The 16,402-nt window shown below is 39.2% G+C and overlaps 1 protein-coding gene across 2 annotated transcripts in view; it reads right to left on the reverse strand.

The window, feature by feature from the left end:
* dcaf8 (DDB1 and CUL4 associated factor 8) overlaps window positions 1-15,121 on the reverse strand; it is a 44,424-nt gene extending 29,303 nt beyond the window's left edge. The window contains exons 1-6 of one of the 2 annotated variants that reach the window (XM_028822233.2): window positions 15,019-15,087; window positions 12,297-12,351; window positions 9,828-9,936; window positions 6,566-6,638; window positions 3,033-3,161; window positions 1,969-2,552 (exon numbers count right to left, since the gene is read on the reverse strand). In XM_028822233.2, the coding sequence (XP_028678066.1) occupies window positions 1,969-2,552; window positions 3,033-3,161; window positions 6,566-6,602 (750 nt within the window). In that variant the 5' untranslated portion in view covers window positions 6,603-6,638; window positions 9,828-9,936; window positions 12,297-12,351; window positions 15,019-15,087. Of the gene's footprint in view, window positions 1-1,968; window positions 2,553-3,032; window positions 3,162-6,565; window positions 6,639-9,827; window positions 9,937-12,296; window positions 12,352-15,018 lie in introns of both variants that reach the window. The other variant, XM_028822234.2, reaches the window with a different exon arrangement.
* Between the last annotated feature and the right edge of the window lie 1,281 nt (window positions 15,122-16,402).

Consider the following 16,402-nt stretch of genomic DNA (forward strand, 5'->3'; position numbering starts at 1 on the left):
ACCAGTAATTTGTGTCTAACCTACAGTAGCTAATGCAGGTACTAGGTGAAACATGTTCATTAATTAAAAGTTAGCCTGTGTCAAGCCATTTACAACAGTTGCTCGAGTACACAAGGTCTTATAAGTAAAATTATACTCAAATTTGAATTCAAGAGTTAAAACATAAACCCTCCCATGTTCTGATTCCACATTTTCCACTGTGCAGTGACTAAGAGCCAGTGTCTATCCTGACCATATCTGGAATAAGACTACTACTCAATAGCAAATCACATTATCATAAATATACTATACAAGTCCAGTTTTGAGTTATTATATCTAAAACACACATCAGGGGCAGAAGGTAGATACACCACACAGACAATGGTGGACCGAGAATCAATGCCTGATCATCTAAGGTGAGCAACAGACACATTAGATAACACCAGCAAAAGAACACAGTTATATGAAAAGGAGTACTTCATAAAAGAAGTGGTGAGGGAGCCTTCTGCTGTTATGCACCTAAAATCTAGAATAGTTTACCAATAGAAATTTGCCAGGCTAATACGGTGGAGCACTTTAAAAAAACTGCTAAAAACTCATTTTAACATGGCTTTCTCATAGCTTCATTTTAGTTTAATCCTGATATTCTGGATATGCATTTAATTATCATTATCATTCATGGTGGCTCCGAAATCTGTACTAACTCCTACTTTCTCTGCTGTTCTTTTTCCATTTTTCTGTGGTGATCTGCACCACCACCACCACCTGATCAAAGCACCATGAAGTCCCTACATCGATGGATTAAAGGCCAGATGTCCATATGAAGTCAACAGGACCGTCATCATCAAGTTCTTCCATGTGAATCTTGAATACCATGAGGGCTGATTGAGGTCATTTATGTTAGTTAGAATAAATGGGTGGTCTTGGGGCCCCTGCAGGTTTTATTTTTTTTCTCCAGCCATCTCGAGTAATCCCCTGTCCTCCCTGGCCATCGGACCTTACTTTTATTCTATGCCAATTAGTATTGCCTAATTTTATTTCTTATATATTTTGTCTATTCCCCCCCCACCCCCTTCTTCATCCTGTAAAGCACTTTGAGCTACATCATTTGTATGAAAATGTGCTATATACTGTAAATAAATGTTGTTGTTCTGACAATGGAAGTCCAAATGAAACATACAGCTTCCTTCTTTATAAATTTTCATTCGACACATCATGCCTATGACTATGTCCTGACCAGTACAACTGTAGCTACACTTTACTGGTACCCACAAAACTTTAACTTTAATGGCAACATTTTATAATTGAACACTTGCAAAACAACACAGCTCTGTTATAAGAATCTGGTAATGCTGTATACAATCTTTTTCTTGATTGTAATAAGAATATGTGTTCAAAATAATTACTAATATACTCTTACGTTTCCTTACACTTAGCAACGCATGGCATTGGCAGGCAAGGTAAACTGAATCATAATAACTAAATAATTTTCGTTATTCTATTCCACAGACAGTTAGCAATTCAAATGATACACACAAGAACACCAGATTAAATTAAACAGAAAAAAGGGTAAATGCACCTATTAGTTCTAAAACCTGGAATAGTTTTTATATTTTATGACTCTATGAACCTATGAAAGCTAGGGCTGGCAAACAGTGGTGAAATAATGGGATTATAAATAAACACTGAACGCATGCTTTCCTAATTCTGATACCAAAGGTCACGTTTAGCAGTACAAATATGCTGTCAAAACCTTTTGAGAGCAGTAGTGTAGTGTAAATTAGCCAAACCTGATGTGCTCCTCTATTACTAGAAGAAAACAAGTAGTTTTAAAATACAAATAATAAAAAAAAAAAAACAAATTGCAGTTTTCTATAAATCATCCTAATGCAAGATTTCAAGTAATACCCCCACTCCCCCACGTCTATTCAACAGAGACATCGCATAGGTGGTCTTTGATAATAGTCGTCAATGGTTAGTCTAAATTACCTGAAAGACGTTACTTTTATGTCCACTATCAAATTCCAGTTCTGCTTTTTTTCTTGCCCAGTCCCAAATGATTACTTTCAAATCATCACTGCCAGAAGCTAATCTTGTTCCTGACTGATTAAAATGAAGTGTATTCACACATCCCGTGTGACTTTCAAGGGTGCCCTGCATTTGAAATCGCTGGACTAGACCTCTGGCTCCACAGGCCCGGCGTGGAAAGTGTGGCACACCTTTTCCAATTTCTCTAGCCCTAAGTGCATCAACTGCTTTCCAGTCAGGAGTCCCCATTTCCTTAACCTCTGACCTCAGCCATTCTTCTAGTGCCTGATCATCATCTTCAGCATCACCATCTTCCACTTCATTATCATCATCTCCAGAGCTAGAAGTACTGTGACCCCTACTTCTATCCCGTCTGCGTTTCCTCTGCCGTCTATGATCACCACCTCCACCATCACTGTCTCCTGCTTCATCAGTCAAAGCATAATGTCCAGTTTCATCCATACTGTCAGAATCCTCTTCTTCATCCTCATCATCTTCAGTGTGTTCTTGATCTTCTTGTGAAGTATTTTCTGCCTCTCCTCCACCTAAAATAAGCAAGAACGACAACTGAAAACATTAATTTTTGAATGTCATTTCACATACAGGATCACTAAGTGCAAGACATAGTCCTTCAAACCAGCAAACACAATAATATATAACAGTCAAGTTAGGGACACCATAGCATACAGTTTTGGGATGTGGGGCAAAGAAAGCAGCATACCCAGAGGAAATCAGAACAGACCTGTAACGTTTACAAAGAGGACTGGACATGAATCATGTGTCACTGGAGCTTTGAGACAGTAATGTTAACCAATCCAGGCACCCCTCATCATAATTGCAAGTGACCATGGCATTTTAGCGTAATCAGGTATAATTTTTCCAGAAACACACTGTACAGTTTTTTTTTTTTTTTTTAAACAAACTGAAAACAGAAGGACACACTTCTCCAATTTGTAGTCATTACAGTACAAAGTACACCATGTCTCATTCATTCTGTTAACAAGCCAATTAATTTAAACATGTACCTGTGAAAGGATCATTGGAACCATCTTTACTTAAGTGAGAGTCACTCTCAGTAGGCTCATTCATTACAGGTGCAGAAGTACCTTCTTCTTCATCTTGACGAGGAGCCAATTCTAAGTGATCCTGGGTACCTAAAAACATAGACAAAAAAAAAAAAAAAAAAAAACAAAAACAAAAAGGATATTCCCACTATGGAAGCATTGTTACGGTTAACAGTCCAGACATTTTCAACTGCAATGTACCATTACTTTTAAGACAGTCTTCATTCCTTGATTATGCTGCAAGTACAACAATTCTGAAAAAAGAAATTCTAGTTTCAACTGCAACAATTCAAAATAAAAAATCTAAAAACAGATTGCTGTTGAATATTTTTCTGCAACCATGAGCAACAGCCTTCAGAGAGACCATTTAAACTTTCCAGCAAAGTTAACCATTTATTAAAATCAAAAAATACCTTTGACATTTCTGAACCTGTCTCAGACGCTTCATTTTACGGAAAATAAGCTCATTAGATATCCTAGCCAGACTCTATAACCACTACAGACCTCACCAGGGTCAAGGTGCATGCGGTTTCATATCTCAGTCAAGGTGCCAACTCTGGGAGTGCAACTTGGAGTCGTACTTTATGGAGGTGCACTCGTGTAACACCTAGAGCCTGCTGAAGTGAAAGAATTTACTTTTTTTTTTTGTTGGATTTATAACATCATGCTGTAAAGTGGTGAGACAGTGGTTGGGCAATAGTTTACAGAGATATTTATTAAAATATGATCGATTATATGTCAGTCAGTCATTTCCCAACCCACTATATCCTAACACAGGGTCACGGGGGTCTGCTGAAGCCAATCCCAGCTAGCATAGGGCGCAAGACAGGAACAAATCCCAGGCAGGGTGCCAGCCCACCACAGATCAATTATATGTTTTACCTTTTACTTATATAGTACACACACATTTATAAAAACATCTACAGAAAATTCTTTAACAAGTGTGTATATAGTAAAAATAAAGTTATGGAAAAATCAAAGTACAATCTCATCTTTATGTTATGCATTTCTCCAGTTACTATAAACAAACATATGCCATAATTTGAGCTGTTTTGAAGCACAAATTATAAAATACTGAGTCGCAACTACTTAGTATTTCAAGAGAACAAAATGTATACATTTAAGAGCATTAGGATGAAGATTAATGGGCATTTTTTTTAACTTTTATTAATCAACACTACTGGGATGTATCCATTGTGTTGCCATATCAGGTGACATGAATTAATGGCTAACAGTTAAAATAATTTCAGTAGCGTGAATTCGGTTTTAACTATAACTGGAAATCAACTAAAGACAGGTATATACAGATATGTAGGATTTGTAATCAAGAAACTTTCATCAGTAACTCCTATACACTTTTTATTCTCCTTCACTATTTACTATAAATTTTGATATTTTATTTCCCCATTTACTCACTACCATCTTAACTCTCTTATTGTTAAAGTTGAGGGCTTCCACAGAAATCTGATATTGCAGCAGGGGCACCCAGGGAGTGGATGGATTCCCTTCGGAAAATGTCACTGGTTCGGCCAGCTAATTGTTTACATTATATTTTTGTATTTACAATTACATTTTCATTTAATGGTTTAACATTTTTAAATCAAGTGCTTAAAGTTTTGGATGATTATCACTACTTTGCATGAAGCAACTGTAATTACAAAATAATTTTAAAAAGACAGAATATTAAACTGTACCATTCATTTCTAATAACATTAATAAACAATTTAAATAAACTGTCAAATAAACACAAAAATTGAAATTTTCAATTAAAAAAAGTTAATCTTCTCTCATTTCACTGTAGAACAGAACACATTAGATAGAAGACTATTTATTCCTACTGCTGTGAGATTTTATAACGCTGTTCACAATACAAATGATTCATGACCTGGTCACCACTCTACCTTCCAACACTGTGACAATCAACCCATTTGTACATTTTACTATTTAGTTATGTTTGTTCTCCTTGCTTTTATAATATTTTTAACAATTTTTACTGACACGTTTCAGATACTGGACATCTGAATTTCTCTGAGAGGATTAATAAAGTATTTATCTATTAAAGTTATAGTCACAATGGCACAGAAACTGTGCAGCAGAGCTACCATATATACTCGCGTTTAAGTTCTCCCGCGGATAAGTCAGGGCTTGATTTTACCGTATAATTTCCGGTATTTTATAATTTCAGTCGTACAAGTCAAATGTGGAAAACTATTGGTCCAAGAGATTATGATATGCCAACGCCCAACTGAGAGAGTAACCATGGAGCACACTGCCTCCCCCCCACCCCCCCCAAATGTATTGTGCCTATATGACCACACCCTTATTTGTAAGAGCATCCCTTATCTACGATGGACCGTTCGATCAGAAGAAAATATGAAGCTGGTTTTGAATTAAAAGTCATTGAAATGGCAAAAGAAACTGGTAACTGCACTGCTGCAACAAAATTTGATGCGTCTGAGAAACTAAAGCAAGATTAGAGGAAGCAATATTTAAGCGTCGCATTTTTGAACAGGCGTATAAGTCAGGGTCTGATTTTATGATCCATTTTTCGTGTTTCAAGACCCGACTTATACGTGAGTATATATGGTAAATAAAAATAGTCTTCGCCATATATGTTGGCGATTTAATGAAATAAAAGTAGCCTTCGGTGCATGTGATGTTTCAAATACTAGGTTGTCTTTCTCTTCTTCATAAAATATATTAAGAGACTCATGCTAATTTTTAGTACTGTTTCTATGAAGAAATCAATTCACCTAGAAACCAAATGGCCATCCAAGCTGCACTTTTTTTCATAGCATGAATAAAATTAAAAAAAAAAGTTAATCACTGCTTCATAAATGGTAATAGATTTTCAATGTTTATATAATTTTGTAGCAGCAGAGTTGGAAAATATTGTCATTTTTTTCTTTGTTTGGAGAAACCCATGTTTTTTAGAACAATGGTTGACTAGCACAAACAAGCAATAATTTCACTATACTCTGTACACATGACAATAAATGACCCTATAAACCATAGTTAGTAGTGAAGGAAACAGACATTGTTTATGGTTTTTGTGTTTAGTTTCCTCAACAATTCAACAAGTCCATAGCTCAAGTTAAATTTACCAAGACAAAATAACTTTGAGAGTCAATAAAATGAGTCAGTGTTCAAGAGATTATGGCTGGTAAGAGGCTACTGGGCAGTGGCTTAGGGAGTTAACGAAAGTGGCAAGAGATGACCAGGGTGTAAGTAGACAATAGTTCTACAGAATGCTAGAGAGTGGAAAACTAAGCAGTGGCCAGGGATACTTTGTCCTCTGTGCAGAGACAGTCACAGAAGACAGGGAAGGGCTAGCAGAGGTGTCATCATCAGGCTCAGGGATGCAGAGACACAACACAGAGTTCTAGCCTCATTTCTATAAAGAAGACACTGGGCAGACCCAGACTTGAAAAATTACCCAAGGATGGGAGTTTAAAGGTGCATTATAACCAAATATTAAAAAAAAACCCACTTACTATTTACTACATCTGAATTTCTTTCTTCGTATGCCATCAAGTATTTTGTTTTATTAACTCAGAAGTAGTGAGTCTAGAAAGAGATGGAATAACATGCATTAGAAGACAAACAGTTAATATTATGGTCAAATCTTTAATTTGTGCTGACAAATAATACTGGATTATAATTTATTTTTGTCTTAGGTGCCTAATGCAGAGAACACTGATGAAGATGATAAATTCTATGGTTCTTGAAAAACAATTAAATGATTCCTGAGACACATTTTGATATCAAACTGCCTGCATCACTCCAAGACACTCTATAACAGGCATGTCAAACTCACTACCATTGGTGGGCCGGTTCGACTGCCATACGTGCGTCAGCGGGCCGCACTGTAACAAATACTATTATACAAAGTTACTGTAGCTTTCTTTCCAATACTGAAAACTTTAAAAAAAATGTAACACTTAAAGTTTAAAGAAAAGCAAATTTATTTCCATACAATCTCTGTACAACAGCGTACAATTAGAGTCTTAGTTCTCTTAGCTAGGTCCTTATATTATTATATTATATTATATTCATTGCTTATATAGGAGTCTTACAGTGTGAGATCTATTTATTTTGTCCCGACACTTGGCATCTCTTGTTAGTAACCAGCTTGTCAATATCAGGCTTGAAATCTTGTGCAGCTGCAACTTTTATGAGGGATGAAAGGTGCTCGACAGTAAGTCTTGAGCGATGTGGGGTTTTGGTAGCTTTCATTAACGAAAACAATTGCTCATAAAGTCAAGTGCTTCCGAACATAGACAGTACTCTCGATGCCAACTTATGGATCTGCACATACAAGGGTGGCAGGTAAGCATACAAGCCTGGCACACCACCTTCATTGTATTTTGCCTTCAGAATAGAATTTGACTGCAGTTCAATCAATTCCATTTGGATATTCTCAGGCACATTCTCAACATTGTAAGAGTATGGTGACGTAAACAGCATAAAGTCCTGTTCGTGTGAAATGAAATTACGAAAACGCTCACTGAATTCATTGCTCAGTAATTCAAGTTGGAGAACAAATCCTCCAAAAATCAAATTTTACTTTACCAAGTTTACTTCAAAGTTTATATTGTAAAATAAGCCGATATGCAAAAAGCATCCTGACCTACACTAATTTTACAAACTCAAAAAAATCACAAAAATTTGTTAATAAACAACTCACCAACTTCTCGCATCCACTTCAGATCTTCAGCTGTAGTCTGCACTAACTGTTTGTTACAATACTAGCACAAAATTACATAAAACTAGAGAAAAAAAAAAGTCAAAATATGCGAGCTATTACTACTTGTGATGATCAGTTCTGCCCAGTGGCCAGTCTCAGCAGCCAAGCCAGTAGTGTAGCCTGCCATGGGCGGCTCTAGGCGGCCCTGGGCAGAGAAAGAATCTGTGGCCCCTTTGCCCGCCAATGTCAATATGGTATCTTATGCACAGCAGATGGCCACGTCTGTTGCGGACACTGCATAGCCACCTCATGCTCATGACACGCTTCTATATGCACGTGTCCATAACTTGAAAACCAAGTGGTGGCCCATGATATTCTCATTACGGCAGAACGTTATAATACTACATATAGCTTACTGCTCCGACTCAAGCGACATTAGTAAATACAGCGTACTAATTAACAAGAAACACAATTTTTTTCAGCCACATTGCCGTCAGCTGTGTCGTTATTTTCTCTGTTTTATATTCAATATATATTGGTGTGGCAGCCCTGTGCAGGTGCACAGTTTGCACATGCCTAAGGCTGCCCCTGCTGCCAGGCTGCTGTAGCCTAGCACTTCAGTTGCGACATTGCGGCTCATTAACTTTGGACAAGGCTCATGGCTATATTAGCCGATGACGTTTCCGGTACCGTAATGCCATGGGAAAACGCGCTTTTGTCAGAAGGCAGAAGTAAGAAAAGTCAATAAGTAATGCCGAAGATGCAGAATGATTCAATCACAAACGATAGTAATCATTTTGTACAAGTTTAGTGCTAACTAGGATCTGTCATGTGGGCCGCATACGGCCCGGGGGCCACGTGTTTGACATGCCTGCTCTATAATGACCTCAGATATATAGGTAAAAAGTAAATAATCATTTATCAACACACTTCTTAAGCAGGTTTATTAATAACAAAAAAAGGGCGAGGGTTTTATCTTAAAAGACAGTTATAAATGCACATAAACATTACATGAATGCATAATATATTGGCCAGACATGTTAGTAAGAATTTCACTGCACCCTGTATGTGGGTATATACACTACACACTCATTAACGCATCAAATTCCAAATTGACAAAAGGTTCATGTTTCTGGACAATATTGTAAAATCAGGGTGTTATTTGTTAATAAGTAAACCTCATAATAAAAATGCATTTACTCTGAAATTCCCCAACTTGCAGGTGGCAGTCATTAATAATAATAATAAGTTGATTATATAATAATAATATAATAATAATTGATTACATCTTGCCTGAAGAAGGGGCCTGAGTTGCCTCGAAAGCTTGCATATTGTAATCTTTCTAGTTAGCCAATAAAAGGTGTCATTTTGCTTGGCTTTTCTCTACATTCATAATGGCTAACACGGTACAACACCCTAGTACTACATAATAATAATAATAATTCTTTGCATTTATATAGCGCTTTTCTCACTACTCAAAGTGCTCTGCAATTGCAGGTTAAGGGCCCTGCTCAAGGGCCCAACAGAGCAGAGTCCCTTTTGGCATTTTACAGGATTCGAACCGGCAACCTTCCGATTGCCAGTGCAGATCCCTAGCCTCAGAGCCACAACTCCGCTCCATCATAATTTGAACATTTACACACAAAGCAAATTAAACTTTTAGTTAGTCACAATTTTCTTCTAAGGTTGCAAAAAAATGTAAAAAATCTCAGCAATTAAGAAGCACAGATTTTCTGTAACGTTTTGAGAACTTCATGTCTATAACTGGTATGAGCTTAGGCAGGATTTCCCTGTGAATTCCTCTCGTAACTATTACTGCTTCAACCTGAAATACAAGAGGCGAGACTCAGTCTGTGAGCAAATGCCAATGCAGAAAAAGTGACCTACTTGTGTAGATTTGGGCAGACTTGTAAGAAACCTGAATACCTTGAAGATACACAACTTATTATCCTTTAAATGCTGTCACTTCTGTTCCAAGTACTTGGTGACAAACTACAGGATTTTCAGGATCCCTCACTTAAGCTTTTGTTTGATTGAGAGTTTTACAAGATAAGCTTTTGTAGACTTACTTCCAGCCAGCATAAATGACCATTGATGGCTGATATAGTCCTAAAGCTGTTGGCAAAACGTACTGTAGTCAAGTTCTTGATTTACTTGTTGCTGTTCACTTGATAGGACCTGAAATCACCAGAAAGTATTTGAAGTTTTATAAACTGTTTGCAGAGATCACAGAGAACACCAAGAAAACCTGCAGATTGTAAACTATTCAAAGGTTATTTATAGCAGTAAAATAAAGAGAACACTGATAAAATTATAAACACCATCACTGCTCCAAGAGAAACATATGCTGTAGTTTTTATAGACAGTAAGGACCACCAGCTGAGATGTTGCTAGGTCAGTAATATTCAATATATCACCTATGTGTAAGTAATATGCTATCTCTCTATTACATAAAAAAAATCTTGGGACGAGACAAGACTTTTTCAGAGAGATAATTTCAAATCCCGCAAGACAAGACTTTGTACCAAGAGATGAATTGAAAACCTAACAGATCCCTGAGGGGGCAGAAACAAGAGACAAAACAGTAGAATAATGAAAATGAAAGTACTAAAATTCGAAAGTCTCAAAAAAACGATAGTAAAGATCGCATTAGTGCTAACAAATGGAAATTATTACTCGGTGAAATAATGGAACAGCGAAAAGAGATTGAATATATTGTTCAGATTTAAACAAATAAATTGAATATATTGATCAAATATATTGTTCGGAGACTTGTAGATCATCTAATTCACGTTGCCATCAGGGGAAAAAACGTAGTGTTTCCACGAGGATTAAAAGATTTGTTGTTTGGTGAAAGTGAAATCCCGCGAGAGAAATCATTTCTCATTTGTGTAAATGCTATTGTCAGACACATTTCTTGTAGAGAGAAAGAAATGATACTCACTCACAGGCAGTTATATGTTGCGTTGTCACGATGTAATTCCAAACATGGAATCAAAATTTAATGAGATATTGATGAAAAGGTAAAATCGAAAAGAGGTCGAATATATGGACATAGGTAATATGACAGTGCGCTGCGTGAGATGCAGATCACGTGGCAGGGCAGCAGCGGCAAGACAGCAGCTGGTCGAGCAAAGAGGAGGTTTAAAAAAAAAAAAAAAAAAAGTACCGTTTAAGAGGGGGTTTCGGAGGAATGACCGCGTCTCCTTGGGGTATGTTCAGCCCCCCGCTTCACAACACGAGCAGCTGAGACAAAGTGGCTGGCACATAGCACAGGCTGGGGATTGGCGAGCAAAGCGAGTATTGCACAAAATTATATCAAGAAACTGAAATGAGCTCCATAAATCAAGAGATTTAAGTAGATTCTGTGTTTTCTATGAACCACCATACATACCAGAACACTATACACACTTTCCAGTCAGCCGATCAGTTCCCAGTTTCTTTCTCCCCCCCCCCCCGCCTGAAAGAGATTTCAACACTGGTAAGAGTAGTCTGGTGGCATTGGCAACTCTTTCATTGTACAACCCAGAGTGAATCACAAATACACCAACCATGGGGGGGAAAAAATATAAAGGACTGTGTTACATCACTATAGAAGTAAAAATGGCTAACAAGTAAGCAATCAGAATTTTGTATCACATCCCAAAGACTGGGATGGGTTGTCTAGTGCAGGGGTCGTCAACTCCGGTCCTGGAGGACCTCTGTGGCTGCAGGTTTTCATTCTGACCCTTTTTTTAATGAGTGCCCTGTTTGTGCTGCGAATTAACTTCTTGTGAATTATTTTTAATTGCTTTATTAAGATTTGTTCCCCTGAATTGCTTAATTTCTTTCCTTAAAATGGCACCCAAAGAGAAATGAAATGTGAAGTGAGGGAGCCAGTAGAAGACCAGCTAAGTCAGGGCCTCAAACTCCAACCAATTTCACTCCAACCAGTTGCTTAATTAGGCTCTGATTCTTGGCATTAATTAAACCTGTTCTTTAATTCTGTGCCTTGTTGCTGCTCTCATGGTGCAAAAGCAGACATTTCTGAAACTTGATTTTCTCTTTTCTAAAAGCACTGTTGAAATGTTTTGTGGACCTGAGCAGATCAACATTCCTGAGACCTTCACCTTTCTTTATTTTCAGATATTGTATGGTGGACACCAGTTGTTTTGGCTCATTTTTGTATCTCATTATTGTTTGGTTGCTAATTAAGGAAAAAAAACAATCAAGGGGCCTGAGTCTTCAAGAGCAAGACAATTAAAATGAATTCAAAAGAAGTTAATTAGCAGCAAAAACTGGTCACTCATTAAGAAAAGGGTTAGAATGAAAACCTGCAGCCACGGTAGTCCTCCAGGACTGAAGTTGGTGACCCCTGGTCTAGTGAGTAAGGTTGTTACACAAGACAGGACTCATTAGATGTTCAGGAAGTTTGAAGAAGACAGGAACTGTCCGAGTAAAAAATCTACATATGTGTACAAGTCACCAAAAATTGGGATGGGGGTTCAGGGGTTGGGGTGTAAGGGGAGTTGTGACCTGGGTGAAAATACTGTACTCACCCCAGGGTACCAGGGAGCAGTCAAACTGAAAGGATCCAGGATGCTTGAAGCTCCTCTGAAAGACATGATGAAGAGACACAAAGATGGCAGGAGATTTAACACAACACCTGGTAGGTAGAATTCAGCATACAGTGCTGACTTACAACAGGGACTGTGCCTTCCATTTAATGGTGGGCACTGGGAGGAGTGGCAAGCAGTCAATCAAGAGTCAATGACAACAACATTTATTTCTTTAGCAAATTTTCATATAAAGTATAAAACTCATAGTGCCTTACAACATGCCAGGAATTAAGTCAGTCAGGTGGTGGAAAACAATTCTTGAGGAAAAGGGTTACCTTTTTTTAAAGAAGGCAGACCTTTACTATCTATTCTAGACATGTGTGTGCAATTAACTCAGTGTTTGTGTGGCCTACACCCCTCAGAGGCACAGAGTGCAGCTCTAAGGTCAGAAGTCAGCTGGCGGCAAGGACAGGACCAGCCAGGACAGACCATCACTGATGGGAAGACTGAGTGGAATGCTGTGTTGGCACACATTACAAGCCTGTGGACTTGTACATAGAGGGTTATCAACTATGAAAGCAGCCAGAGAAAGGCTCCTGATACGCGCACACATAATAATACTTTACACAGCAGCCTCCTTGGTGTGGAGTGTTGTTTTATGAGAACCCCCTCCCACAGAATGATGTTTTTAGTTTAACTGGTGACTGTCTTGCTTTGGCAAGATTCAGTGTGCCCCCATAATGTGTAGGCTTCCTAGCTACAGCTGGTCTCTTCATCGAGCCTCAATGCTGCCAGGATTTGAAACTGATCTACAATTATCAAAGGGTGGGGAAAAAGGCTTCAAAAATTAGATGGAGAGTATTAAATACTGTAAAGACTACCTAAATGAGACTGGCAAGACAAAAAGGAACTCAAGCCATTGGACCTCTGCATGAAAAGGCCAGTTGAGCTGACAAACAGGACTATCAAGGAACCCATGTAACTTGGATAGGAGACCACCTAGCAAAAGACTGGCTTGCTGCTGATGGAAGGGGTGCTGGTGAAATCAACTGGGGGCACTTACCCTGTGGTCTTTGCCTGTATCCCAATGACCCAAAGGAGGTAGTGTGGACACTTCCATAAATGTGTGCTGTCATTCGAATGAGACATAAATTTTAGGTTCCGACTGTGCACATACAAAAATTAAACATACCTGGGCATATTTTGCAAAGAGCAGGGTACCCTTTGATGTCCCGGTTAAATTGCCCACCAAAACAGTGTCCATTCTGCCCCCTCCCTAATCATTCCCTCTGTATCTCCATCACCCCTTCACCTTTTAATAACTAATGTGTGGTGAGCATACTGGCATAAAAATGGCTGCTGTCACTTCATCCTGGTGCATCTTACACATTAGTGGTGGTTCAAGTGGCACTCTATATGAAGTATTATATGAAGATAATTAATAAATGAATAATATTAGAAAGAGCATGTTAACATAATTAAGGCAAGTAAAGAAACCTGTGCTTGCTTTGAGTGATACTAAGAAGATGGAAACAAATTAACAATGTTTGCAAGTCACTTTGAACAAAACCATAAAACAAAAGAAAATTAAAGCAAAAAAACTGAATATGTTGTTACCCCTCAGTATACCCAATGTAATAACACAGAAACGTAAACTTGCAAGCGTATCTGAATGCGTATTAACAAGTGAGTTCTATAATTCAGCACTGTTATTAGATGAAGGAGGCTCAATGGATGGACAACCCAAACTAGGTCGAGATGAAATCACAGCATGGGGACTCCGCATGTCCTCCCCGTGTCTAACTGCCTTATCCAGTTTCCAGACGAACCTCAGAGTCGTGTTTGCTAGATTAGTCGGCAACTCCAAACTGATCAAATGTCAGCAACGTGCATTATTTAATAATAAAAATTAAAAAGCCTACCGTGTCCAAGTACGAGGCGCCTACTGCCCAAAGGAACTGAAGTCAGTGACGTCATGAGATGTGCGCAGCACAGAACCAAGGGGTTAAAGCGGGGGGGGTATTATTGGGGGTCTTTCAACTTTGACATTTCCCATTTTGTATGTGCAAAACTCGCAATGACCAGCGACAGCCTGGGCCACACTGCACCTCCGACGATCGAGATCATCCGGAACGACACTGAACAAGCCCTACTCCATTTTTGATATTTATAAAAATGACAGTTGTAAAAATACAAAAATAAAATAAAGAGCCCCTTCTAACAGTGTCTAGTCCTACTCGGCATTTCACACTGCCCATTCCTACTGTCGCCCACCGACATGCCACACGCCGCAAGTCCGATCGCCGGCTCTGTTTACATTTGTCCACCGCTCGTCTTTCTCCCGTGAACTGCGTCAAGCATCCGCGTACACAAAGCTCGATCTCCCCTCCTTGATGCGCTCGTCTCGGCAGCGCAAAGTGCACACTACGCCGCTGCCGGACACGTCTTACCAATCATCAAATCTGCATCAAAAACAACACCAGAGGTTTCTTGCCTGGCACTGCAGCTGAGTGTTTGACAACAGCCGAGATTAAGTCCGGTGGGCCATCGGGCCTCGGAGAGAAGGACGCAGTTTACAGCAACGCCAGCCTGCCACCCAACTTCGTCGCAGTCGCCGTCACCGTCACCGTCGCTACGGAGACCAAAAGCCTCCGACAGATTCGGATCGAGCCTTAACGACTTTCAACTTTTTGTTTCAAGTAGTTGTTTCCTCCGCACATACCTTTTTTATAGCACTTTCGACTTCCGGAAAACAAACCCTGCCGGAAGTGCGTTTGTAAAACTTTATTTGCACGCATGTGTGACACTCGGCGCCGACAGACCTAAACAAGGAGAGGGGGCTGACAGGCAGGCGGGGGCATGAGTAGGGCAGTACGGGAGTACGCCGACGCGTTACTGAGGCACGGATCTCCCGGCAGCCAAGGGACTTACACGGGAGTGGCGACCCGTCAGCCACCTTACACAAGATCTCCGTACACTTCGATTGACTTCATTTCTTTAAGATCAACCCTATTGTGATCTTGGAGATTTTATGTTATGTTCACCTTACAACAGCCAATCGCAAATTTGCGTTATACTTGTAATTTACTGCAGGGATATTAATTTAGAAGGACTGGCCCATATTTAGCCATCGAGTGTTTTATACGAGTCCTTTGATTATTTCTTGCCAACTAACTTAAAAAGAAAAAAAGTGGAATTTTTATTTTTGTAGATAGTTATCGGCCCCCGTGACCCTGTGTTCGGATTCAGCGGGTTGGAAAATGGATGGATGGATAGTTGTCGGGCCTATAAAATGTGTCGGTTATTTTTACTTGTCCCAGCCTATCAGTGCTAACGGTCCCCAAAAAAGAAACAACATAATCCAGATGACAACAAAAAGACGCATCTGTTTGGAGGTATTTCAAGACCACCCACTCAGGCTTTGATAACAGCTTAATGGATTCATTGATTAATATATTTCTGCAGTCTAAATTACATTGATAGGCACGCCACAAGACATCCTGATCATTTCAATACACTTAGGATTTGACAGCAGTTGTTGAGCTGTCAGATTTGCAGATGATGCCACTTTGACTGACACCTCTAACAATGTGGCACATTTTGAGGAAGCATCCAAGAGGGTGCAGATGTGGTTCTAGGAGCAGAGCCTCCAACTGAATATGAGGAAGACAAAAGAGCTGCTCATTGACTTTAAGAAGAATACTGAACTAGTATAGCCACGGATCCTTAATAGAGAACAAATTGAGAGACAGCCATAAAGTATAATAATCCATCCATCCATCATCCAACCCGCTATATGCTAACTACAGGGTCACAGGGGTCTGCTGGAGCCAAACCAAGCCAACACAGGGCACAAGGCAGGGCGCGCACACACACACACACACACACCAAGCACAAACTAGGGACAATTTAGACTTGCCAATGCACCTAACCTGCATGTCTTTGGACTGTGGGAGGAAACTGGAGTACCAGGAGGAAACCCACGCAGACAACGGGGAGAATATGCAAACTCCACGCAGGGAGGACCTGGGAAGCGAGCCCAGGTCTAAAGGATAATAACTTAAATTTTATTGAAAACACTATACATTATAAATGCTAACAGTGCA

This window comes from Erpetoichthys calabaricus, chromosome 16 (genome assembly GCF_900747795.2).
Source record: "Erpetoichthys calabaricus chromosome 16, fErpCal1.3, whole genome shotgun sequence".
NCBI lineage: Eukaryota > Metazoa > Chordata > Cladistia > Polypteriformes > Polypteridae > Erpetoichthys > Erpetoichthys calabaricus.